At 41.9% G+C, this 27,535-nt stretch overlaps 1 protein-coding gene across 2 annotated transcripts in view; it reads left to right on the forward strand.

Moving 5' to 3' along the window:
- Positions 1 to 27,467, forward strand: part of FECH (ferrochelatase) — a 30,643-nt gene extending 3,176 nt beyond the window's left edge. The window contains exons 2-11 of one of the 2 annotated variants that reach the window (XM_036418578.2): positions 2,117 to 2,246; positions 7,074 to 7,193; positions 8,375 to 8,520; positions 12,072 to 12,206; positions 14,866 to 14,972; positions 18,770 to 18,868; positions 22,345 to 22,452; positions 22,860 to 23,024; positions 25,634 to 25,693; positions 26,174 to 27,467. In XM_036418578.2, the coding sequence (XP_036274471.1) occupies positions 2,117 to 2,246; positions 7,074 to 7,193; positions 8,375 to 8,520; positions 12,072 to 12,206; positions 14,866 to 14,972; positions 18,770 to 18,868; positions 22,345 to 22,452; positions 22,860 to 23,024; positions 25,634 to 25,693; positions 26,174 to 26,308 (1,205 nt within the window). In that variant the 3' untranslated portion in view covers positions 26,309 to 27,467. Of the gene's footprint in view, positions 1 to 2,116; positions 2,247 to 7,073; positions 7,194 to 8,371; positions 8,521 to 12,071; positions 12,207 to 14,865; positions 14,973 to 18,769; positions 18,869 to 22,344; positions 22,453 to 22,859; positions 23,025 to 25,633; positions 25,694 to 26,173 lie in introns of both variants that reach the window. The other variant, XM_036418576.2, reaches the window with a different exon arrangement.
- Positions 27,468 to 27,535: the final 68 nt, after the last annotated feature.

Below are 27,535 nucleotides of genomic sequence, written 5' to 3' on the forward strand. Positions count from 1 at the left end.
TCTTGGTTTCTCTAGAACCTTCAGATCATTAGGGGAGAGGTGTGTTTTAGAGAAGTCTTTGAGAGGTGGGTATATGAATTCTTAAGTCCTAAGCAGACAGGATCCATGATTAGTAATATCCTCCTTCTCTGAGAATTTGTTCTACCATAGAGAAGAGAATTCTGTAAGTAGAGGGCATTGCAATAGCCTGCCAGCTCCAATAGCTCCCAGCTCCTAAGTTGTTCTCGTTGGAGGCTCTTGTCTCACCCTATCCCTTTTTAAGGTTCACAGGAGGAAGTTTTATTTTATTACCAGCAGGCATATTATGGGATGCCAAAGTTCTGTTCTCATACTCCATGGAATCTGATAAAATCTCGTTCATATGAGGAATTGCAGACATTGTGGCATGATTGAGAATCTGGCTAAATCTCATCATGCAGTTCAGAATTCAGCGTGTCTAAAATAAGGAGATGTGGGTTGATTTGAGACTTCATTTGAGCAGCATTGAACTGCTTTGTGTCAATTGTTGCACTTCCACTTTGAGTTAGTAAGGATTATTGAACACAACTCATGTAATTGGCCCTGCTGGGAACGGTCACAATCTGGATAGCCGGTTCTCTCTGTAGCCTGGAGATACCATTCTCCTGTATTTTATAGACATTCTGGGTGATAAAAATCAGGTGTAGTCCCTACACTCTAGACACTTACAGATGAGACTAACGCCAGCATTCATCATATGTAGCAGACCCCTTGCAGAACGCTTCACTGAGCTTATCTGCTATAATTCTCACAAGAATCCCCGTAGCAATGGCATCATTTAACACCCAGGGAATGTAAGGCTCGAAAATGTAACCCGGCCCTTGCCACATTACTAAAAAGAGGCAGAACTGGATTCAGAGTCAGATCTGCTGGTCTCCAGCCCAAGTTCCTCACCAGGACACCTATGACTCATAAGTAGGAGGAGGAAGGAGACTGGTTTCAAGCTGGTTTCAAATGTGTTGGTTTAAGAATATGAAAGGGAGGTCACGTGTCCACTGTGGGACTGCAATCGAGTTTGGCCCCGGGATTCCTCAATTCAGGTAGGTTCTCCAAGCCCACCACTAATTCTTGTGGAGCCCAGGGCAGGAGTACAAATGGGGAGCCGGATATGTGGGACAGCAAGCTAACAAATGTGCCAAATACTCTGTTTTTCTACACTGATAAATAGACCTTTATAACAACCCGGAGGGGTGAACTCCCGAACTCTTCTGAGTTCCTGCAGAAATGTGGAGGCTTCAGGAGACATGCCACTGGCCTGCAGGCCTCCCTGCTCCTCCCACTGCTGGCTCCGTGTGTACACACGTGTGGACTTTCCAGTTTGTATGTTCAGGCTCCCTTCTTGCCCCTGCAAACAGCCACCCCTTGGGTACCTGACATCATGCTTACATTGATTGCATGATCAGCTCTCCGGAGGATGGACCTAGGAAAGGGACCTGGACAGAGCCTGGAAGTGGGACTTTGGGGATATGGGATTCCGGGGTTGTGGGAATGTGGTGTTTGGACTCGGGGGGTCAATTAATCATTGGCCATACAGACTGCATACCCCATGGAGTGGGGTGCAGCAGGGAGAGTGCCAGAATGGGGCCTCTAAAGCGAGGTCCCCCTTGTCAGGGTCCCAGGGCAATGTGGGGCCCTCAGCACTGGTGCTTTATTGGAGAAGGCTTGTGGGCAGACATGAGATCTGTGCAACGTGTGGAAAAGTGGCCCAGCTTCCACTTCTTAAGTCAGTGTCTCTTACCCTCTCCTGCAGGCTCCTCAACTTTCATAGGAGCAGCGTGCTGCCACCAGTAACTTTTAGGAGGTGCGGTGATTCTCATGAGGGATCCTATCAAATCTGCGGCCAAGGCGGGGAGGGGAGGTGTGTGGTTTCTAAAAAGGCTCCCTACAAGTCCTGATAAGCCATCCTGGGGGGCACCCTCATGTCCCCTTGGAGACGCCTTAAGTGCCTTTACCCTCCTGCAGAGGAATAAGAAGCGGGGGGGTCACCCCTGCTATTACATCTCTTTAAATTTTAAATCTAGGAATTGTGCCCTGAGGACCACTTCAAAAGAAATTACTTTCCAGCTGGATTTCATGTTCCACTTTAATTTTGTCACAGTGGCGCCTGGCAGCTCAAGGGCCCGACAGCCATGGAGGTGCCAATCAGATGCAGCAGCTGCAGCAGTAGCCAGCACAGAAACAGCCCGAAGTGCCAGAAGCCCAAAGCCTCAAGTTCAACCGGGGAAGAGGTATGAGTCTAATTTTAGGTACTAATAAGGATTTCTCTTTACTGATGCAAACACCAGGACATACAAGCAAGCTCCCCAGGAAAAAAGATGCTGGGAGAACCCAGCATATAAGGAGCGGGATGTTATATTCTTGACTTCCTTTCAATAGCTGTCAATTTATTAAACAGATTTCGCACACCCCCTTAGGTCTTTAAAAAAAAGGTTTCTAACAAATTTTAAATCATTAATTAATTTATTTTTCAGTTTTGTTGAATGAAAAAAACCCACAGGACTTTTTTTTTTAAAGGACACAGAGTTGAGTACAAGCAGTCTGCAAATCATGTAAGAATTTTGTTCTGGAATATGTCACAGAACACAAATCATATGTATGCTGGAAATGTATTTATGAACCTAACATAGTTATACCTATGGAATGTATGTCCTGTTCAGGGTAAAGAAAAACTAATCTGCCAAGAATTTCTGTAGTGAGGGCTACCATTGTTTTTCATCGGTTAACAGAGTGAACATAATTGTAAGTGATGTAATATGGTTTATAATTTATTAAGGAAATAAAGTACATGTTTCATACCTCACCTCTGCCATTTGCGGACAGACGTCAGTAGGCATAGCATTGTTGCTGAGTATCCTCTTTCATAACAGAAACCACAGCTGTTCTCAAGTTTTATTTTGGTGCAGACTATAAAGACAATTATTTAAACGAGTACATAGATAGACTACTGCATTTGAATCCTCAGCACAACGGAAGCAAGTAGTGTGAACTATTTAAACCCTTGATCTTTCTGGTAGACCTGATATTCGATGAAAATTATACAGCTGTGAAAATATAATAGTCTTTTTTGTGTTTTTATTATTTTTCTTTTTGTTTTAGATTTTTAAAATTGATTTTTTAAGGAGAAGGAGAGAGCTAAATATCAATAGGCTGCCTCCTGTATGCCCCCTACTGGGGATTGAGAATGCAACCCAGGTATGGACCCTGACCAGGAACTGAACCAGCAACCTTTTGGTGCACAGGATGATGACCAACCAACTAAACCATTCCAAGCAGGGCGCGTTTGTTATTTTTCTTTGTGTGACCAGGGATACATTGAGTGCTAAGTAAACTGAGATTTGTAGAGGAGAGAGCATTAGGCGTGGGGCCCCAAATCATCTCCTTTCAATTCTCTGGTTTCCTAAAAATTTGAGTCTGGTGAGGAAGCACAGCTACTCTCTGTTCTGGCGTGCTGAGCAGGGTCCCATTTTGCCTGGCCACCCATGGTCCCTCTTCTCACCTCAGCATTTGATGTGGAACCCTGGAAAGAAATTATTTCATTATTGTGTTATTTTAGTGGCAAAAGTCAACAATATAACTGGCCTTAATATGAATTTATTAACATTTAACAAAAATATAAAAAAATAGAAATTCTATTAAATAACTTTACATCTCATTTATGCAAAAGAAATGGGTTCATTTTAGGAACTACATACAGACAGGTAAAAAAAAAATTAGCAGTAATATCACCATCAGTATTTTGTCTCTATATCTGTGTCTATTATAATAATATTCACTCAGTATATATTTACAAAAATGTGACAATACTGTACATATTATTTTTATAATTTCCTCTTTTCATTTATTTAATTTAAAAAATACATATTTCCCTATTGATCTCAGAGAAGAAGAGAGAAAGAGAGATAGAAACATCAATAATGGGAGAAAACCATCTATCAATTCCCTCCTGTATGCCCCCTACTGGGGATCAAGCCCACAACCCAGTCAGGGATCGAACCTGAGACTCTTCAGTCCACAGGCTGACGCTTTATCCACTGAACCAAGCCGGCTAGGGCTCCTCTTTTTATTTAATAATATGTCACCATGTAAATATAAACATTCTACATTATTTTAATAATATAGAGTTTTAAATAATAATTTATATATCCGGTCCCATGTTATGGAGCATGTAGATTATTTCTAGTTTTTAGATATTGGAAATGATGAAGTAATGAGTGTCTTTCTGTGAAGGCATTGTGCTGCTTAGCGTTTAGGCTAGTCTAGGCTAGATAATCCTAGACTAACACTCTGAGAGTCAGCAACCCTACTTGTAAGGGGCTAGATGGTAAATGTTTTAGGCTTTGTGGGCCATTTGGTCTCTTTTGTTGCTATTCAACTCTGTTGTTGTTATGTGAGAGCAGTCATAGTTAATATGTAAATAAATGAGCTGCATTCCAATAAAACTTTATTTAAAAAAACAGGGGATGGGGTGGACAGGTTGCAGATTTGCCACACCCTGTACTAGAGGCAGCATGGACCTTCAGGCCAGTTACATCTTGTGAGTTGACTACATATAGTAGAGTAGAATTCTATTTATTAATTGATGAGCTAAGTTTCTGTGATATATCATTAGTAGTTCAAAGGAAAACCCTCATATTTTGAGAGTCTCAGAATATGAAAATGGCAAAATGTTAATACCTTTTCAAGTAAGACGTTTGCTCCATACATTTTTACATTCAAACAAAGGGATCTTGGTGATTCAGATCTTGGTCTCAACTGTGCTCTGTCTGGAGGGGTGAAGAGACAGAGGCCCTTGACTTAAGCTTTGTACATCACATTCTGGAAAAGGGGTGTGGGGCCAGGGCTTACTAATGCAGCATTCGTTATGCACAACACAGTTTTGAATCAAATGCATGTGTATTAGGTATTTTCAAATCATGTGCATCTCTTTCATGTGTAAGATCAACACACTTTGCAAAACATAGGGTAACGTCCCATTTAAAGCCACTCTCGTTCTGAGCTCAGGTGTAGATGAAAAACAGTTCTAAATCCCATTTGTACATTGATACCCTCCATGGCTTAGGTAAGTCGCTTAGCCTGGGGTTTCTTTAACCACTAATCTGTTAACTGGCAGCAATCCATGGAAAAATGCACTTAATTTATTGTGAGTCACAGATTTTGAAAGTGAAAGACAGAATCCCAGGAGAACACTGGTGGTCTAAGTAGAAAGATTAGGGGAATATTACAGTTTCACAATATAATGAAGCTGGAATTTTCAGGTATCAAGAAATGAAAACTAAGCACGTTTGTTAATTCGTTGAGAGGACTTCTGGTCAGAGGAGGTGGGAAAGTTATAGAATAACGATGTCTTCAGTGTAGTTGTGTGGTTTAATAAGAAGGAAATTAAACCCCCTTGCTCTAATACAGTGGTCCCGACCAAGGGTTGAGGTATACTTGTTGTTACAGCTGGGTTGGGGTAATGCTGTTGCCATCTACCAAGTAGAGGCCAGGGATGCACAAAACAGCCCTCCACAACCAAGTGTTACAGCCCAAAATGTCAGTAGTGCCAAGGCTGAGAGAAGACAAGGAGGTGAAAGTGAATTTAGAGAATCTTTATAATGGGGTCTAAATAGGAAAATAGATAAAGAGAAGGTATCAGAGTGAGACCTGGGCTGGTACGACTCCATTATGATGCATCATTTCCCTTTTCCCAGGAATTAGTTCTCATTTTGAAAATTCAGGCTGTGAATTTAGATTTCCACCTCATTCACTTACAGCATGCTTGATCAAGAAAACAGTTTCCATCTGTATACATGTGACACACTCTGCTGTCCACCATTGCCAAATGGTATTAACAGTTGTTTAGCAGATGCAAATGAAATGTCACCATGATCTCATTAGCTTCAGAGCACATCAAGGCCGGGCTTCCAAACGAGAGCCCTCTCAGCAGCACTGGCTTAGTCACCGTGGTCGCTAGCAGTGGTCCTGATGTAGGAGATGGAGACGGTGTTTTAGGTAACCTAAGACTAATTATTTCTCAGCTGCTTTATCAGGAGTGACTGGAGAGTGTGTCTCTACAATGGAATAATAGTCAGCCATGAAAAGGAAAGAGGTACTGGTGAATGCTGCAACATAGATGAATCGTGAACATTTTATGCAAAGTGAAAGAAGCCAGACACAAAAGGCCACATATTATAAGATTCTGTTCCTATGAAATATCCTAAATAGACAAACCCATAGACCTGGAGAGTAGATTAGTGGGAGTGGCTCTAATGGGTCCAAGGCTTTTTTGGGGGGCGGTGATGAAATGTTCAGGAATTAGGTACTTGTGATAGTCACATAACTTTGTGAATATATTAAAAGCCACTGAATTGTACCCGTATAAAATGGTAAATTTTGTAGAATGTAAATTATCTCTAAGTTTTTTAAATGAGACAATAGGAATGGGACATACACTCCTGTGTTTCCTTTAGTTTACCCACTCACAGACCCTCTTACTGTCATCACATAGCTCCCCGTCCTGGGGACACACAGGCCTCCAGGTCATGGTCCTGCCTCAGGCCCCAGTCTCTGTCATGGTCTCTGGAGGCTTCCAGAATCCTTCTGGAAGCACAGGGCCCTGTTCTGGCTCCACCCTGCCCCTGGCAGGTTTTCAGACTGTGTAGGCTCCAGGCTTGCTCTGGATTTTAGAAGTTTGCATCTTGCATAGGTCTTTTGTGGTTTTGATTTTTCAGTACTGCTTGATTTAAAACTCTTTTTATATATGTTCTTATTGATTTCAGAGAGAGGAAGGGAGAGGGATAGAGAGCTAGAAACATCGATGAGAGAGAAACATTGATCAGCTGCCTCCTGCACATCCCCCACTGGGGATGTGCCCACAACCACATGCCCTCGACCGGAAGCAAACCTGGGATCCCGCAGACCGACGCTCTATCCACTGAGCCAAACTGATTTCGGCAGGTCTGCAGCTTTTTACCTCGGCATCGAACAGATTAGATGAGAGTTTGTTAGCTGAGCTAAGATTCCTCCGTGGAGGGAAATAAGTGTATACATCATCCACTGCATCTTCTCTTGCTCAGGAAACCAAAGACTGGAATACTGATGCTGAACATGGGGGGCCCTGAAACCCTCGCAGACGTTCACGACTTCCTCCTGAGGCTGTTCTTGGACCGAGACCTAATGACACTTCCTATTCAAAAGTAAGCTCCCTGGGAACACCTGTCCTTAGTCATAGAGTCCCGTGCATTTTACTTTACATACATCTCGGCTCTATAGTCTCAAAAAGTAAATGTTTTTAGTGCGTGTCAGGTAGTGGCTAGAGCAGCAGCACGATTTTCTATTAGATTTGAGAAGGATGCGATATTGCAGGAGAGAGACAGCAGGTCAGTGAGTGTTCTTGAGCCTGTCCCGCCCAGAGCTCTAGAGAGCAGGTGTCTGACACAGCCGAGGCCCGGTTAGGGATCTGTAGAGATGGGTTTGTTCTTGGTAGCGAGCAGCTGGTTATTCATTGGTGCTGTGGGTGTAAAATGTATACATGTGTACAGTAAAAACGCCAGTGGTATAAAGGTGTTTACAGTAAAAGCCAGGGTTCCCTTTTACCTTGGACTCCGGCCTCCCAGTGAGCCACCCTGAAAGATGAGCACTGTTACATCCAGAAATAGTCCATGCATATCCAAGCAGATGTGTGTATACACATATATATCCCCCCTTTTCTTTACACAGATGTGAATGTAATTATGTATATTATTAGGCACGTGACTGTTTTTTTCCCTTCAAATTTAATGTGTCTTGGAGATTGTTCCCTAACAGATTATATAGACCTGGCTCATTTTTTTTTTTCATGAATGTAAAGAATTGTCTGGGCCCTCATTCATTTAGCCAGTGCCTCACGGATAGACATTTAGGTTGTTTACACCGTTATGAACAACATTCTTATGCATACACCTTTGCTCACAAATGCAAGTATATCTATAGGATTAATATGCATTGTCTTACATTGAGAGGGATATGTCAGAAAATGCATGTTAATTCTGTCTTGCACACCGCAGTCCCTGCTAGGGAGTGTTAAGATCGTAGTGAGCACACGTTCAGGGTCTCTGCCCACTTGTTTGGAGCCTGAATCTTCAGGATGCTAGAACAACTGAAGCACCTCAAACTATCTTATGAGGTGGCCGCTCCTACGAGAGCATCCAGTTCTCTCCGTAATCTAGGCCGAGAGAGCTGGCCCTTGTCAGTGACTTCCAGCTCCCGTTTTCAAAGGCTTGACCGCCTTAGACTCCTTTTAAAATTCTGCTTATCTTTTTCTTGTTGAGTAGAAAATGTTTCTGAGTGGCTAAGGTCTAATGGAATTCACTCGCCTTCATGTTAAATGATTTAGTAGGCTGGCTCCAATCATCGCCAAACGTCGAACCCCCAAAATCCAGGAGCAGTACCGCAGGATTGGCGGTGGATCCCCCATCAAGATGTGGACCTCCAAGCAAGGAGAAGGCATGGTGAAGCTGCTGGACAAGCTGTCCCCACACACAGGTAGCGTGTTTCTTTAATGAGCATCTTACTGGCAGTTACGAAATTCAAAGCACTACTGCATGCCACGTGCAGTCTGCGTCCTGGCACCTCTCGCTTTGTGGGGGCTCCTGTGTGAGGCACGGTCACTTAGTTCTCCAGGTTTTTTTTTTTTTTTTTTTAATATATTTTATTGAGTTTTACAGAGAGGAAGGGAGAGGGATAGAGAGCTAGACCATCGATGAGAGAGAATCATCGACCAGCTGCCTCCTGCACACCCCCTACTGGGAATGTGCCCACAACCAATGTACATGCCCTTGACCGGAATCGAACCTGTGACCTTTCAGTCTGCAGACTGATGCTCTATCCACTGAGCCAAACTGGTTTCGGCAGTTCTCCAGGTTTTTTCCCTTGTCCTTGGCTGTATGCCCTTTCCTGTTACTTCCTTATATGACAAATTAAAAAGCGAAGGATTTGGAACATTAGGTAGTTTGAGGTGCACATTAAGTTGAGCTAGATTATAAGGAAGAGGTGATTCTGACACAGCCAAGTTAAAGGTCTGCAGAGATGGGTTTGAATAAAAGACGCACGTGTCATTGCTCTGGGAAGAAAGCTTGAGGCTGCTGTGATTGCCTTTTCTTCCTGTGTGCATAGCTAATTATTGAGTCAACACGGAGAGCCAAGTTAGCTCGCTGTCGCTGCAGCCATGAGCCGAAGCAGCTCTCAGCAGCTGCTGTCAGCTCTCGGCAGTACCATCATCGTGAGGCACCTGTGCGCCTCGTCAGACGTGGCTCTGACAAGAGGATTGTGCCTGGCTGGTGGTTCAGTTGGTTGGAGCATCATCTCCATGCACTGAAAGGTGGCAGGGACAATTCCGGGTTAGTGCACATACCAAGGTGTAGGTTCTGTCCTCGGTTGGGGCATGTACAGGAGGCAACCGATCAATGTTTCTCTTTCACAGCAATCTCTCTCTCTCTCTCTCTCTCTCTCTCTCTCTCTCTCTCTCTTTCTCTCTCTCTCTCTTTCCCCCCCTCTTCTCCCTCCCTTCCTCTCTCCCTCCCTGTCTCCTTCCCTCTCTCCTTCCCTCCCTCCCCCTAAAATAAATTAAAAATAAATAAATATAAACAAAAGGAGGACCACGTACCTCTGGCAACTGTCCTCTGAAAACCTCTAACGGAATAATAATGTACAGAATGAAACACTACTCAAATGAACTATAAGTACCATATTTAATCCCACTTAAGACACCATTGACTGTAGGATATACCATTGTGTTTATGTAATACTGAGACACACAAAACGACTCTGCCAGCTGTCCAGGAGTAGGGAGGGGGAGGAGCCTTATCTGTTCTTCCCAGGGTGTTTCACTCTCTCTCACTTCAAAATGCAGCCACCACCCTGCCTTTATCTGTGAGGGCAGCCTCTCCCCCTCTCGAGTCTGCAGTTTTGAACAACTCCACACCCTAAGCATTTAGGCTGCAACGTTTCCCCGGTGGAGAGGAAAACGTGAGAAGCTGGTGGACCCGCAGCATCGGGGATCTTCCTATGCGAATCTGATGGTAGTATGTCTCAATATGGGTTAGAAAGCCAGTGCCACTTCCACGGCACCTCAGGTCTGCAGGCGTGCCTTAAACATGGACTTGACGACACTGTGGAGGCTGGCAGTTTTAGGACGAGCCACATAACCTTTGAGCAATCAGTCATCTGGCGTTTGCTTACAGGTTCATGTCCTCAGTGTGTTTTTAGTCCCAGTTCACCGTATTTTATGCAAGAGGACATAAGATGGGTGGCTTAGAAGGACAGACAGCTGAACATGGTTTCGTTTATACGTTTATACCCTTTCTCTTTCTCTTCCTGTGGTCCCCAACCAGCGAATATCGAGTCAGACCCTCCTTCCCACACACAGACATGCTTCTCTGTTTATTCTGCACCCATCCTTGGTAACATGCTCCATTGATCCAGGGTTTCTTGGGTCACATTATTGAGGAGTATTTATAATGTGTTTATTTTCTCCTTCAAGGTAACCTAAATGTTTCTTATGTGGCAATTTAGTGTCATTATTTTTTTAAATCCTCACCCAAGGATATTTTTCCATTGATTTTTAGAGAGAATGGAAGGGAGAGGGAGAGACACACAGAGAGAGAAATATTGATAGCAATGTGAGAGAATACATTGATTGGTTGCCTCCCCTCCTGCCCCAACCAGGGCTTGGAGCTTCCAACTAAGGTAAGTGCTCTTGACCAGAATTGAACTCGGGATCTTCCATCTGCAAGTCGATGGACGCTCAAACCACTGAGTCAAATGGGTTAGGGCTAGTATCATATTCTTAGTTTTAGCCCCTGCTATTGGTTGAAAAGTAACATTATCTTGGGTTTATTTATTGCTACTTAATGTTAATGTTATGTATTCTCATATTATCCCTGAGCGCAAGCTAGGTGTAATCCTATGAGAAGACAGGGAAATAAATCTGGGTAACTTTAGGAAATTCTGAATTACATGATTTATAAATGCCTAAGAATTGTGTGGTTGTCGATGCTTTTAAAATGCAGGAAAAAAAGACTTAGGAGGACAAGAGAACATTTAGAAGAGGGAACTGGTAAAGCTGTGGAGGAAGGAACATAAAGATATGACTGATGTGGGCCGTTAGGTGCTTAAGTGCCAAGAACAATGATTTGAAATCTCATTTGGTACTTCCAATTTAAGCATAGTTGTTGGGTGTTTTTCCTGTATTAATACCGAAGGATCATTTCAGTCATTTGTTATCAGTGAACTTGTATTGAGTATCCCAAAGCTTTTATATAAACTGGGTGACCTTGGGCCTGAGGGGTGGGGGCAGAGAAGGGCGGAACATGGCTCTGGGATGGGCAGAAATGGTAAAATTTCAGCTTGAGCATCTGCTGGCTGTGACTTTGGGCAGAGTCCCCGTTTCCCTATTTGAATGGTGGGATTCAAACCAGAGGGAAGAAAAAAGCAAAGTGTCTGGTACTTGAGAGGAGGTTCCTAGTTCTTTTCTCTCTTCTCTCAAGTCACCCGTCTCAGTAAAGAGAATGAGGCACAGGTTTTTCATAGGGAGGGAAGAGAGAGAGAGAGAGAGAGAGAGAGAGAGAGAGAGAGAGAGAGAGAGAGAGAGAGAGAGAGAGAGAGAGAGAGAGAGAGAGAGGGAGAGGGAGAGGGGAGAAAGAGAAATATTGATGTGAGAGAGAAACATTGACTGATTGCCTTCCCTTGACCGGGAGTCGCAATGGCACCTTTCGATACTCAACCAGCCGAGCCACAACAGTGGGCAAGCCTTGAGTTTTAAAAACCTTTGTGCTAAGAAAAGATGTGTGTATATTTGGGGAGAGGTTGGTCCCAGTCAAGAGTGATTAAAAGTCCATGTTCTAGCTGAAAATTGGATAAGATCCAAGGAATATTCTAAACTCTCTCTCCCTTCCTCCCTCCTCCCCCCCATTTATCAGCACCACAGGAAATTAGCTCAACTCTTCTTTGTTCTGGACATTGCATTACGTTTGGCGACGCGGAGGAATCTATATAAAGATTAATACTTTCTCCTTTCCACACATGCTTCCTAATAGCCCCTCACAAATACTATATTGGATTCCGGTACGTCCACCCTTTAACAGAAGAAGCAATTGAAGAGATGGAGAGAGATGGGCTTGAAAGGGCTATTGCTTTCACACAGTACCCACAGTACAGCTGCTCCACCACAGGTAAGGGCTTCTTACAGTGGGAGGGTGGACAGGGCCCTAGCAGAAAGAGCCAGGAACCTGAGTGTGGAAGGAAAGGATAAATCCTTTGTGATTTGAATGGCAAATCCAGCCTGTCTGCTTTAAACTCGAGAGTTCAGGTCAGTCCATTTGAAATCTCATGGTTCATCTGTCCCTTGAGTTATTGGCCAATCGGCACAGAATTACAAATGGCGGTGGAAGGCGGTGGCTGCTAGTGTTCAGTGCTTTAATGCTTTAATTGGCAGCAATTTCAACCAGGGCGCCACAAGAATTTTTAAAACACGCAGTATCTGACTATTTAGTCAAGGGCACTGACCTCTTTTCCCTGAGATTGTAAAAAAAAAAAAAAAAAGACAACAGCCTACACAACAGTAGCAGCCTGGTATGAATGAATCAAAATTATACCTTTTTCTTGTCAGATTGGCAACATATATATATATTTTTAGTGTGATGCAGAATTTTAGTAATTAGTTTATATGTGTCATGAAGTGAAAAAGGTTGAAAATCACTGGTATAATAGATCAGGATTAAGCACTTCCTATTATTTGTATAATAAACTGATAGTTATAGATACCCTAATAGTCTTACGAATATAGCAAAGGTGATCACTGTTTACATTTAAAAAACCCATAGAATATTGGGAACAATGTTATTTTTTGTTGTTATTGTTATGCTTCAGTTATGGGGGTTGGTTACTGGTTAAATCAAAGCCCAATTTGAGGTTTCCTCTGCAAACTTAGGATTCTAGATTCATGTCATTTCCTATGTTTAACAGGAGCAGGAAAGTATAATCTGCCAATGCCTGTCTCATCAGTTGTGGGTGAAGCTTCTGCTGTCACCGACACAAACCTTTGTTTGTATTCTGTTTCAAGGATCGGAGTCAGCACACTTTTACTCCCAAATTGCTTTTGGCTATCAGTGTCTGTTATTTTATTACTCTAAGGAGAAGCAGAAGGCCGCTGGCAGACCTGCTGTGGTTAGGCGCCTATGAAAACGCTTGAGCTCTCAGACATCCCCTGCAGTCGGCACTGTGATTTCCTTTGGAAATCTACCTCTCCAACTCCAGTATGTCCGGTGATATGTTACTGGGGAAGGAATCAGATTTTATAAATACCTAAGCCATACTTTTTTTTTTTGGCCTTATTTTAAAAATATATCCCAACATGTAAATGCTCTTGAAATTAGACAACTTAAAATCGTTACTTATATGACGAAGGATCAACTGTGGGTTTCATTACACAGCTGGCTCTGTTCGTGTGTTTAAAACATCCAGGGCTGTGCAGTTTTTCTCCAATATAGCTCATGTACACACTTCTTCACTTCAGAGATGTGAGAGCCTTCGGGAAGCACATTCATTCTTTGAAATCACTGGAGTGTCTTTTTCTATTGCAGTTTATAGACATACATTGTGACAGAGCCAGTATATTCTGTATATCCATCACAAGTGATTTTTTTTAGTTATACGTTCCTCCTAATTACTACTTCTGGTAGTTCATGGAATGGTTCTGAGTGACCTAGGGCAACTTATGTGGCTTCCAGAACCTGGAATAGACTCAGCTTGGATTCTCCTGGTTCATTGTATTCTACTCAACAACGTGAACTCATTTTGTTTTTTAAAGTTGAGTCTTAGCCTAAGAAGACTAGCATTATAAGTTGGGGACCTAACAGATGAATAGTTCTCATAGTCAGAGAAACCAGTGGATTGGTGTTGGGAAGCATGAAATGTTTTGGAGCTTTTGTTCTACCTTAAGATTGAGGAAGAGTCCTTGTGTTAGGATCAGTTTCATAGGATTAAGGCTTGGCCCCAGTTTCAGCTCCCCTAGGCCAGGATAAAATTGTACTGGGGCAGTACCATTTACCTCCTGTTAAATTTTCATAATTTCCATCTCTTCCTTAGAAGTATATGTTTTGTTAGATTCACAAGATAAGGTTTTGATACCCATTTAACTTATTCTAGCGGATGATGATAATGTTGTAAAAGCAGATAAAAAATAGAGCGCTCATAGAAACCTCAATAAGCTGCTGTTTTTATCAACAAGCTGTTAAAAAGGATGGTTATAAAGCTTTTATTATAATGTGGGAAATACTCTTCTCATAAAAAATGCCCCAAATACTCAGGACACAAAATTGCATACATATTAAAATTACAACTTTGTAAAACAAGATAGCTAAAAAGAAATATAACTAGAAAGAACTATGCTAGCATAAAACAATGATGTATTAGTAAAATGGGAATAATGGCTGGCTTCTTTCCTTCTCTCCCACCCCCTACATTTGCTGTAATGGGGTTGATTACCTTCACGGTGGGAAAATAATCTCGACATGCTTTTAATTGTAAAACTTGGTCGCTGCAAATAATGACCACTAATATTTCATAAATCCATTGCCATCGTGTTTCTCACTAGAAATGACCCCAATAATCTCTGAAAGGCCGTTGAAATGGATTGCTTTTTAGTGATCTTCATTTGCAGGACAGTGAAGTCTGAATGCATTTTAGAGCATTGGGATGATTGTGGTTGGACTGGCTCAGTATAGAAGCGGTTGCCAATTTTGAACTTATCGTTACTGCCTTTATTAGTCTTGTTATTTTATTTTCACTGTAGTCAGTAGGCACCTACTAAGTGGCCCCTGCCTATTTCAGGTAGCAGCTTGAATGCCATTTACAGATACTATAATCAAGTGGGAAAGAAGCCCATGATGAAGTGGAGCACAATCGACAGGTGGCCCACGCATCCCCTCCTCATTCAGGTAAGCTAGAGCCTACCAGCACCCCAGCTTCTGTGTGGCTGGTTTTTTTACAGGTGTCCATCCCTCTGAGCCTCATGGTTCTCTTACTTACATTGTATGCTGGGGATTAAAAAAAGGATTATTGTGACAAGAGAAAATACTTTCAAAGATTAAAGGTTAGACTCTTTTCTTCCTTCAGGTTAATACTGTTAGTCACAAACCATAGCAGAATTACATTTTGAGTTTGGCGTTTCCCAATGACCAGAAAAACATCAAAGATTACGCAAGGTGTTTCTGCTAATGTACATTCATAGACTGAATGGCGGACAAATAAGCCCTCTGTGTTCTAAATCCTTTAAAATATCGAAAATTTTAAAACCTAAAGGTAATATAGCTACATGTTCTCAGACATGAAAAGAAATTTAACATTTCAATCAAGAAAGTTTTATATGTTAGAAATTTCAAAATCCTTCTATGCCACTTGTATTTATAATATTTATATTAATAGATGACATTAGAACAGTGAAAAGTACAATTCTAAAGTCAATGGGTTTTTAAAAATTTATTTTATTTTTCAGTTACAATTTACATTCAATATAATTTTGTTTTACTTTCAGGTGTGCAGCATAGAGATTAGATAGTCATATCCTTTACACAGTGGTCCCCCAATGTCTCCAGTACCCACCTGGCACCGTACATAATTATTATATTAGCATTGACTGTATTCCCTATACAGCATTGCCAACCTTTTGGACTTCACGGACCACCAGTTGGCTACCGCTGCCCTACACTGCACTTTATATCCCTTAGATTATTTTGTGACTAACAATTTGTACTTCTTAATCCCCTCACCTTTTTCAGCCAGATCCCTAACCCTCCTCTTCTCTGGCAACCATAAGTCTGTTCTCCTTATCTATGAGTCTGTATTTGTTTTGTTTGTTTATTTTGTTCTTTAGATTCCACATATAAGTGAAATTATACAGTATTTATTTTTCTTTGACTTATTTCACTTAGCATAGTACTATGTCCACCCATGCTGTCGCAAATGGTAAAATAGCTTTAACTAGCTTCATTCATTCATTTTAATATCCTTTTTTGCCCTCTGAATACAAGAGCATTGCTATAAATGCCCTATATCACACAGATATAGTTTTGTTCTGCCAGAGGAAGTTTCTGCTTTTCAGATAGTTGAAGTAGGAGAAAAATTAAGTGATTCAGATTTCACCCAGTTTATGTTTCATTCCTTGGACATTCTCTGACTGGCAAAATACCAACTTAACATCTTTTTTAAAAGCCTGAAAACATTTAAAATCTGTAACCGCTAGATGGTGCTAGACATCATTAAAAGCAGGCCAGCTTGTTTCCTCAGGTTTGTAGAAGTCACGAGTTAACCCTTAGGTTGAAATTAGGTTTCAAGTAAAAAGTGAACAGAAAGCACCTTCCTGGAGATGAGTGTGGTTTTGCTTCTGCGCCCCCCTTGTCTGCTGGTCCGGTCAGTACCATTGGAGCCCCAGCGAGCTGCAGCTCTTGCTCTCGGAGGCCTGGCCTGGAAATGAGGGGTGTTTCAGGTCAGCACTGACATGTGGTAGGGAACTGCGGGGTCTGCACAGCATCTGCCTGCCCTGATCCAGTGAGTAATTAGATTTGCATTAAAATTCAGCCATTTGTAAAGGGGGGAAGCAGAAAGATGGAAAGGTCTCTTAACTGAGGAAGTCTCCGTTCACAAAATGAAAGGGGATCTCAGAGGCATTTATCTGCCCCCTGGATGCTGTGATTGAAGGCTCTGAGAGCCGCCTGCCTCTTTCATTCTGCTGAGGGATTGCGTGGAGAAAATACCACAGATGGATTCTAGATGATTTAAGTAGCACTTGGACTTGCCCACGGCTCCTCAGTTTTGACGGTGGCTTAGGGCCTGTTGTAAGCTGGAACAAATTGTGTTTGTACTCGCAGGTTTGCAAGATGAGAAAAGGAAAAATATTAAACTTCTTTGGAAACAAAAAAATTGACACGTAGATTTTATTCTTAATATGATGTAGATTACATGAGAAACAGAAATAACACACAGACCCAAACCTAGACCCTAACCTAAAACTATAGAAACTAAAAATTTTAAATCAACATTCCCACTTATTACAGGCAGTAATTATGTAAAATGGTCATTTTAGTGCTGTTACCCAGCTGTCGGAATAATTGGAGTAAGTGGATGTTCTGGGTTCCTATGTGAACTTCGCAGTGGGCCTCCTCACCTAGGCTTTTGTCCAGAAGTAATCCTTTGTGAGCATCCTTAGTTTCCAAACACTGCAAAGACTACCGGAAAAATCCTGTTTTTGTCTGCATCTACTCCTGTCACATCCTATAAGTCAATTATACATTTGAAAAGGGAACTAACTCTCTAGGTGCCATTTTGTGCCTTGGAGCATTTATTTACCAATTTTTGAGGGTTCTGTAAAGATGAACAATATCTCAGTATTTATTGAGGAATAATTTGCTCATCCTAAATTGGTATATATCCACATATCAACGAGTATAAATTTACTTGGTTCTGGTAAATTGTCCTTTATAATGGTTTAAAACCTTTTTATTTGTTGGGCCAGAAGGGGTCAATGGGAGGAAAAAGGGGGCATATGTAATACTTTCAACAATAAAGATTTAAAACAACAATAAAAAAAAACCCCTTTTTATTTGGAAATAATTTCAAACGTGCAGAAAAGTCTACTGTTTACCTAGATTCACATAGTATTAATATAAACATTTATCTCTGTGTGTGTGTGTGTATATATATATATATATATATATTTACACATAATTTTCCCCCTGAACCTTTTGAGAATAAGTTTTACACATATGCATATCTAAAATCACTCTATAGATAAATAGCAGGAAGATTTTCTTCTATAACCATGATACAGTATTCAATTTCAGTAAATTTAACATTGATTAATTTATCTAATGCATGTTTATATTAAAATTTTGTCAATTGGCCCGTTAATGTCCTTTGTAGCATTTGCTTTATAAGTGAAATGACAAAGAATGATTAAAGTGTAAGATGAAAGAAAGCCTCCTCAGATCTGGTATTTCAGCACCTATTGATGTGAGTCGGAAAGTGCCAACTAGACGAAGGGAATTAACTGGTCTGGTCGGCAGAGGTTTGGGGGAGGAGGCGGGCCTGCGTTCTAGCCCAAGTTCCGCAGATGTGACTGAATGGGCCCCCAAGCCTGTGCATCTTTCCGCCCTCTGTGGATTTAATGGGAGTTTTACAACCTCTCATCTGTTGTTGTGAAGGTTGTTATGAAGATTGACTCAGTGAGGATATTGGGCTCAGAAGGAAAAGGTCATAAAAATAGATGATATTTTCTTATTCCTCTACTATTTCTGTCTAATGCATTTTAATGCAATATGCCTGAAAGCCAAACTAAGGAGATTCAGAAAGACCCTGTAAGCTGTTTTCCTGCTAACCGAGCAAATGAGAGGTCTTAAAACAACTTCTCCTTCCCATCTGTGTTTCCTTTCCATCTGGAAGTGTGCCCCGCTCCTCCCGGGGGACAGCAGATCCAGAGCGTTCATTTTCAGTGAGCCATTAGCGAGCGTTAGAAGTTTCCCATCAAATTCCCCAGGCCCCTGAACCCGTTAGGAGCCATTTTGATGATGAACCAAAGCAAGAGAGACCGTACTGTTTGCAGTTTTTCACAAAGAGAGTTCTGGGTTTTGAGGGTTGCTCCGACATTTTTGGTGTGGCTCTCATCTTAAAAATACTGTCTTTCCCTTCCACCTCGTTCTTCCCACTTGCTCCTGACCTTCCTTTCCCGGCATTCCCGCAGTGCTTCGCAGACCACATTCGGAAGGAGCTGGACTGTTTTCCACCGGAGAAGAGAAGCGAGGTGGTCATTCTTTTTTCCGCCCACTCACTGCCAATGTCTGTAAGTAAGAACATTTTGTTGGATGACCTCGTGGTAGAGGATTTCTCAGTGTGTAACATGGACCCAGTTTCTACAATGTCCTGAATTCTAAAATCTCAGGTGTAATGTCGTGCTCATTTAACTTGATTCACTCCTTGAGACCTAATAATGATTCATTCCAATTATAATATTTATAATTTATAATACTGTGTAAAAATCATAACCACCTGAAGATATAGTCACATATAAGGATTTTTAATAAGTGGCACAGTAGACTGCTCTGACCTGCCTGATGTTTTGGCGGCTTGACTGTTGGTCCTCTATTCAGATGGGGGGCTCTCAATCTCTCTCTTTTGTCCTCAAGACTTGACAGGGGTTTTCTGAATTCCAGGAAGCGAGTACAGGTTGTTGCTGTTGGTTTGTTTTTTTTAAAAATATATATATATTTTATTGATTTTTTTTTTTACAGAGAGGAAGAGAGAGTGATAGAGAGTCAGAAACATTGATGAGAGAGAATCACCAATCAGCTGCCTCCTGCACACCCCCCACTGGGGGTCCACCGCAACCACGGTACATGGTCTTGACCGGAATCGAACCTGGGACCCTTCAGTCAACAGGCGGACGCTCTATCCACTGAGCCAAACCAGTCTCCGCAAGTTGTTGCTGTTTTATAGTCCTCACCTGAGGATGTGTTTTTTTTTTTGTTTTTAAAATTGATTTTAGAGATAGAGAAAGTGGAGGGGGGAGAAGGAGAAAGGGAGAGAGAGAGAGAGAGAGAGAGAGAGAGAGAGAGAGAGAGAGAGAGAGAGAGAGAGAGACATCCATTGGTTGCCTCCCATATGTGCCCACACTGGGAATTGAAGTGGAAACTTTTTGGTGTAAGGGACGACACTCCAACCAAATGAGCCACCCTGCTGGGCACGATTGCAGTTTTTAACTTGCTTAGACTAAGGACCACGCTTGGGCAAGCGAATACAAGAGTGCATAGGAACAAGGATGATCCAGCAGGTGTGCCGTCTTAATACACGGAAGTGCTTGGAATAAGCAGCCAGTTTCATCAGCTTAGAGCTAGCATCCTGTCCTACAGACATTGCTTCCAAAGCTGGAGAGGTGGAGAATTTCATCTTCTTGGGTGTTATCAAGGTTTTAATTCCAGGGCTAATGGCGTTAATGAGAGGCTGGGCCACTCTTCTAATTGGCCTTTACTGCCACCTTGTGGTCACCAGGGTCGAGCCCCGAGCCCTTTGCAGCTTGTTCCTCTCCTACATCTCAGCTAAGCAGTTGCCCTTTCAGCAGTATGTGGCCCTGGAGATCCATTTCTCTCCTCTGGAAGCCTGCCTGTTTCATTCGAACAGGTTCCTAGTCTCCTTTTCTGGCATTATGCAAATCCTCTTCATGTGTCCATCTTCTTTCTCCACCCTCATCCTGTTTGTAACTGTCCCGGTGTGATGAGGCCACGTCTGAAGTGCCAGAAGGAAGGCGCTTGAACTGGGGAAGGAAGAAACACATTTTTACACATGAACGTTTCCAGGTGCTGCCTTCTGTCCTCTCGCCCTCAGCCCCGCTTCTCTTCCCCCGCCAGGTCTGGGCGTGCTGCTCCCAGGTTTTTTTTTTTGTTTTTTTTTTTGCTTCCCAGGGTTCTGTGTGGGACTGAGGAATGCCATGAAGTTATGAGGATAAGAAAAGGGTGGGGGGGAACGAGGGCTTGCCGAGGAAGAAAATGGATGTACGTAGCAGGCCATTCTTACCCCTACATTCCCTCCCCCGCTTCATGGCTTTTAAAAATACTTATTATTTGAAAACATTTTAGACTTACAGAAAATTTGCAAAACTAGTGCCATATCCCCTTCACGTGGCTGCGCCTGAGGTTGATGCCTCACATAACCATGAACCATGGGCAGCACTGCTTACCGAAGGCCAGGCTCCCCTTGGAGTTCACCACTTTTTCACCAGGTCCTTTCTCTGGTCCCCACGGAACCCAGGACCCCTCCTCACATTCAGTTGTCCTGTCTCCTCGTGTCCTCCTATCTGTCTTTGTCTTTCATGACCTTGATAGTTGTGAAGAGTGATTTTGTAGAACGTCATCTGTTAGGTAGCATGCTCTCCTGTTTGGACGTGTCTGGTCTTTCTTCACGATTACCCTGAGGTTGTGCCTTGGAGGGAAGAATTCCCCAGGGGTGACCTGTCCTCCTCAGAGCATCATCTCGGGGCATGTAATGACACGTGTGCCTTACTGCTGGTGTTATGATGGTTGGTCCTTCGTCACAGGTGGATTGTCCATGGGGTAGTTATTCTTTCCCTTTTTGTAATTAAAAATATCTTAGGGAAGAGTCTTTGAGACTACCCAAGTGTCTTATTTATCATATTTTTGCCCTTTAACTTAACATCCATCACTGGATTTTTTGCCTGTAGCAATTATTTCTGTGCTTTTCTGATGGTGACTTTGTATTTCCCTCTTTCCTTCTACATTTATCTTTTTAATGGTTTTTTAACTAGTTTATAGTAGATCATAAAATAGTTCATCAGTATTTCATGTCAACAGTATTTATTGAGAACCTACTATATTTTAGGCACTGTTCTGTCCACCGTTACAGAATCTGGGAATGAACAAAATAGACATAATTCTTTGCCCCCAGAGAGTGGGGAAAACAAATAAACATAATACATAAGAAAATATTGTAGTATATTAGAAGGTAATAAGTGTTACACTGAGGAGAAGTACAGCAAGGTAAGCGTGTTAGGGAGTCAGCATGAAACTAAATAATAAATCAGTAAAAATACAATTTTATTAAACACTTTCAAGGTATTAAGCTGTTCTATCAGAAGTGTTTATCAGACATTTGCCGTGCACAAAGCATTTGTCTGTATTCCATTGTTGTAGGAAGAGGAATTGGAATAGGTCAAAGAAGAAGAAGAAGATGGAGAAGGAGGAAGAGGGGGAAAGAGAAGGGGAAGGGCAAGAGAAGGAAGAAGAAGGCGCTGGTCATATCCTTCAGGACTTTGGAATCTGAGCCCATGTGCTGCTGCTTTCGTCTCTCTTATTCCACTGGTGTTTACCTCTGTTCTTTCCCTGAACCCCATAAACTCAGTTCTATATGCTGTCTACACAGTCCTCTTTTAATTCCTTTCCAAAGTCAGCCACGCCAGTGACTACCAAGGTAGAAGTCTCATCTCATATTGACTCCTCCTTCCCTGCTCTGTGTCATTCATTCCCGTTTCAGATGGGCACAGAGAGACCCATCCTCCGTTGTTATACATGTAATACATGGGACATAGAATTTGACATTTTCTTAGGGTCCTTAGAGATGATTGGCCTTTGGCCAATGAAGAAGTGGATCCAAGGAAGTTTGACCATTGAGCTCAGATTGCTTTGTCATTAGTGCAGAAGACAGAGGGGAAGTCTCTGGTCCAGGGATTACCTCCTTCAACTGCACAGTCCCAGGCTCTTGGAACCCTTCACAAGATTGTGACTGAACACCCATGTGCCTCTGCTGCAGGTGGTCAATAGAGGGGACCCGTATCCTCAGGAGGTGGGCGCCACTGTCCAGAAAGTCATGGAGAAGCTGGGTTACTCCAATCCCTACCGGCTGGTTTGGCAGTCTAAGGTGAGTGGCTTCCACACATTGTGGGCTGTCGGCTCTTTTGAGGACACCTATCTTAGGACTTAGTTATGAAACAGTTAGAGTTGGCTCTTTCATACGCACAGGCTGGGTGTAACCTGATTGCTTACCATGGGCAGAAAGAACTCTGCCTGCCAGTCTGATGGGAGGGGAAATGGAATGACTAGCTGAGTTCCATTGACTTACTGTATTATTCCTAGTTGTAGTGACAGAACTGGTATTTATAGCCTGCCATTTCTAGAAGGATTCAAGCTTCAATATGGAAATACTAAAACCCATTAAAGCAGGTGTAAAGCATGGCCCTTGCTCCCAAGGAAGGTGTGCCCGGGGCAGAGCTGGGCCCGACAGAGGGAGAAGTGGGGCCACTGGGCATGCATCCTCCTTTCTCCTAGGTTGGTCCGATGCCCTGGCTGGGTCCTCAGACAGATGAGACCATCAGAGGGCTTTGCGAGCGGGGCTGGAAGAACATCCTCCTGGTTCCCATCGCGTTTACCAGCGATCACATTGAAACTCTGTATGAACTGGACATCGAGTACTCTCAGGTTCTAGCTAACGAGGTAATGCTGCTGTCTGCCCTATTAATCCCACCACGATGGGTTTTAAAGGGAAACTCTCTGTCGGGATCTAATTGTGTCATTCAAAAATATTGCGTGGCATATGTGTTTACAGATCCTCGATCCTCCTTGTTCTGAATAATACTTAATCTGAGTAAGAAATCTGACCACATCAAGTCAGTCCCACTTCCGCGGAGGGGAAGCACTTTTGTGCCATTCTGAATTGGGCCCATTGTAGGCATGGTCACTGTTTAATTTGGGTAGTGTACTACTTGAAAGTAATAAACACTACATTTCCTTAAGAAAAAATAATTGTACTTCTCACCAGTCTGGAGGAAAAAGATTTTATTGTTATATAATTCCTCTTCTTCACTTAATAGTGTCCCTCGGGTTTCTGAGGCATTGAGGAGTCATTGTCATTTAGGAAAAGAGCATGTTATTTTCTCGACCACTTTTTTTTTTTTAATGCACTTAATTAGCTGTTTACTCCTGTGTTGTTATCAATCTGATTATTGAAATAACAAATACCATGTTTCATGTCTTGTAATGGAAGATGGATGTGAATTGTTGTTCAGAGTGGAGAAAAACTGTGGCTCCCCATCTCACGGCTCCTGAGGGTCGGCCTGAAACCTGAGTCCAATTGGTAGCATTGTTTTTGTGGGGATTGTGGAGGCGCTAGGACCAAGAAGCCCTCCCCCGTCTTCTGCCAGAACTCCTGTCCCTGGTCATCCAGAGTGATTGATGGAGGCCTGGCCTCGAAGGATCCTTCTCCCTCTCTGGGACAGGGTGGCAGGTGCAGGGCCGGGTGGAGAGTGGGTTGGAGGCGAGCTTCAGCCAGTACCCGACCCCACAGGTTTTTGTGTGCACGCAGGCCATCAATCAAGCGCTGATGAAGTTAGAGGGTGCCTAAATTACGTGTCAGTAGTTCTGATAAAGAATTTATGGGGAAGTTGTAATTGGCTAAAATGAGGTTTCAGGGCTGTCCATGGATCTCATTTAATGATGCCTTCTGTATCCCACCATGACCTAGGCTAACTGTGGGCTCACTGAGACTTTAAGTGCAGTGTGTACTTTTTTGTTTGCATTGAATGATAATTCACATTCATTCATTTTAGTAAACACATCTTACTAATACATGGATTATTAGTGACTAATAAATTAGTCCATGTGGAGAATAAAGAAAACCATCTAGCTACAATTTATTATTTTGATGAGAAGATATTCTGTTTAAAGCAACAAACTTTTCTTTAAAAAGTAGTTTGAATGTTTTCCTCAAATAGAAATAACTTCACTGCTTTTTAATAATAAAAATAATAGAGCTCGCACAGTTGAGAGAAGTAAAACATTGAGAATAGAACTCACTCAGAATCCTACCCTTCAGGCATAATATGTTAATGCTTTGGTAAAAATAAGATCCCTTTTTCCTCTATGTGTGTGTGTGTGTGTGTGTGTGTATTTTACACGTTTAACAAAATGGCATTTTATTCCTAATATTTTGTAGCCTTTTTTTTCTTAAAAATATATTATGGGCCTTATCAATAAATAATTATATCTAAGTAATAATTTTTAACGAATTCTTAATTAGTATACATTAAAGATGTTTCTGATTTTTTACTGTCATATACTGCTCTGTGATAAACATTTCCTTTTTTATTTTCCCCATTTTTCTGAGGATCCATTCCTAGAAATGGAATGTAAATGTTGACATATTTTACTTCATTTCCCTACAGAAATGTTTCCTTCAATGCTCCCATCAGCAGTGTCTAACACTTGGCCACCTCTGGTTACCCCGCTGGTGCTGACTTCTCCATGAAGTTTTAGACTGCAGTCTCTTGTTGAGAACTGTGTGTTTAATGAACCTCAGCATTTCCCCCAAACCAGTCTTCTGATGTTAATACTAACTGAAAAGATAAAGCACCTGAAAAGCCATCAGCATTTTGGAAAGGGAAAGAGAAGATCCTAACTACCTGAATAAATAATAATGAGATATTTCTCACTTATTTGGGGGATAATTAACTAGATATTTTTGGAAAGGAGAGCAGGGAAGATGCTAAAACAATGCTCAGATTTTTATTTTAGATTTTTAAAATGTCAAGGTATATTTAAAATCCCAACTCTAAATTGGATCCCATCTAGGTTCCATATACATGAAATTAATTTACCTCTTTCGACACTTGGAATCAAAACAGGTATAAAAATGTACTTATATCAACATTCTGCTTAGGTAGAGTCTATAAGGTGTGCATTAGAAAGATACAGTAAAACAAAAAGAGTGGTAAGCAGACTTAAATTATTTGGGAATTCTATCAAATACACCCTCAAAAGTGGTTTGGAAACAAAGCACCTATGGGAAGGTACTGGGTAGGGGGAGGAGTAGAAATTGAAGAGCCATTTTATGATAATGGTTGAAAATCAGCATATGGCTTGGTCCTGCGAATATTTCATTTCTGAGCAATGTTAGAATTCTTTTGAAGTAAGACTTTGAATTGTGTGTGTGTGTGTGTGTGTGTGTGCATGTGCATGTGTTCTGTAGCAGTCAGTTTCTTTAAAAAAAAAAGCACAAGGAAAATAAAACGTGTATGTGTTTTCCTCCCTTTTCTCATTTGATTCAGTGTGGAGTTGAAAACATCAGAAGATCCGAGTCTCTTAATGGAAATCCATTGTTCTCTGAGGTATCTCTGGACTTACAACCCTTTTAGTAGAACATATCGGAGAGTAATCCTCTGAGAAACTCGCTCAGAATATTGGTTTTTCTCACATATTAGAACATTTTGAGGTCCAATTAATTACAAAAGTAAAATCGAAATCCTTATCCTCTCACTCCCTTTTCCTTTAGAGAGCCCCCATTTTCTGACTTCTATCCACCTACCACTGTCTGATTTAAAATCTGCCTTTCAGAGACCGACGAGGTTTAGCGGGCGGGGTAAGAGGATTTCACTCTCTAAAGTCTCTATTTTAAGTTTTCTCCAAGCTGAGGATGCTCGGGAGAGAAAGATATTGTAGGATGTGATTCAAAGGGTTCATCATTCAGATTAAAGGAAACCCCAAGCCACAGTGATTATCAGAACAGATGGGAGAGGAAATGCATGGGTGGGGGAGACAGCAGACTTTTTGTTCTGATGAATCTTTGCCTCTTGTCACCCGCCTTGCAGGCCCTGGCCGATTTGGTGCACTCACACATCCAATCAAACGAGCTGTGCTCCAAGCAGCTGGTTCTGAGCTGCCCGCTCTGCGTAAATCCTGTCTGCAGGGAGACTAAATCCTTCTTCACCAACCAGCAGCTGTGACACCCGCCTGAGGACCCCGTGGGATTAGGCAGATGCCAACCTGCAGATACCTCCCACTCGGAGGAGGCGGCGGAGGACGCATTTAGAGACTGAGGAAGGAAGTCACGTTAGAACACGGACAGCTTTGGGGCACACATGGTGTGATTTCTTGAGGAACGACTCTGAAATCCTTATTGAGGGTTTTCTTCTTTATATGCCAATGCAGTAAGCACATATTAGTAAACAAAGTTTCTCATTTGGAACGGCCACTGTTCTACTTAAACATGAATTTTAAAAATTTATCTTATGAGATGCACACATATTTTAAATATAGATTTTGGTTTTTATTGCCCAAAAAAACCTGCAAGGGGATGGAGAGTCCTGGCAGTGTGAATGAGGTCTGCTTACAGATCTGCATAGAGTTTTTTTTTGTTTTTTTTTTTTTAAGTGAACATAGTTGAGCAAATGCAATATAATTTGGAAAAAAAAAATGTTACCTAATCTTTCCCAGGCCATGGGTTACAGAATGCTGGTGAGGCTGGTGAGGGCTGCTTTTGCCAGCGCTGTGACCTTTCCTGGTCATTTGGTTCTAGTGTATGAACCTCACTTTCTTCACCATCAAACCAAATCAAGGCAGATTCCGCAGGCACACACGACTAATAAGCGTGTAAAAATCCAACCTTGGTCATCTGTGCCTGGGGGGATCTGTGCCACGGGAGAGGGGGCTCCTGCTGCCTCTTGTCTCCGAGGACTCGATGCCGGGAAATGCTGATGATGCCATTCACTGTTCAAGCTCCTCCCAGGACCTGGGGACCTTTCCTTCAATCATCTTTGTCTTGGCTGACTATCTCTTTTCTGCACAATATTTGAAGAATTATTTTTATAAAGTTAACTGTGTTTTGTAACCTTGAATTTTCTTAATTTGCGATTTTAATTACAACATTATATTACATGCAATAGGAAATTTGAAAAGTAGAGAAAAGAAAAATAACCACTCTAATGCAACAGCTAGTACTTCATATTATCTTTCATGTCATTCTTTTCCTGTGGGTGTTTTTAAGGCCACTGTAACCTTGAATTTGAGTGTAAAGTTCTAAAAATGTAGAAACAATATAGGATCAAAGTCTGATCTTCTGTACTTGGGTTTGAATGGATTAAAAAAAAAGTCTCTGATAGATCCGTAATGAATTGGTAATGATTACTTTGTCTTTCTTCAGTGTCCTAAAACTTTGTTCTTCAAAAGAGCAT

Source organism: Pipistrellus kuhlii, unplaced genomic scaffold (assembly GCF_014108245.1).
Source record: "Pipistrellus kuhlii isolate mPipKuh1 unplaced genomic scaffold, mPipKuh1.p scaffold_m20_p_6, whole genome shotgun sequence".
Lineage (NCBI taxonomy): Eukaryota > Metazoa > Chordata > Mammalia > Chiroptera > Vespertilionidae > Pipistrellus > Pipistrellus kuhlii.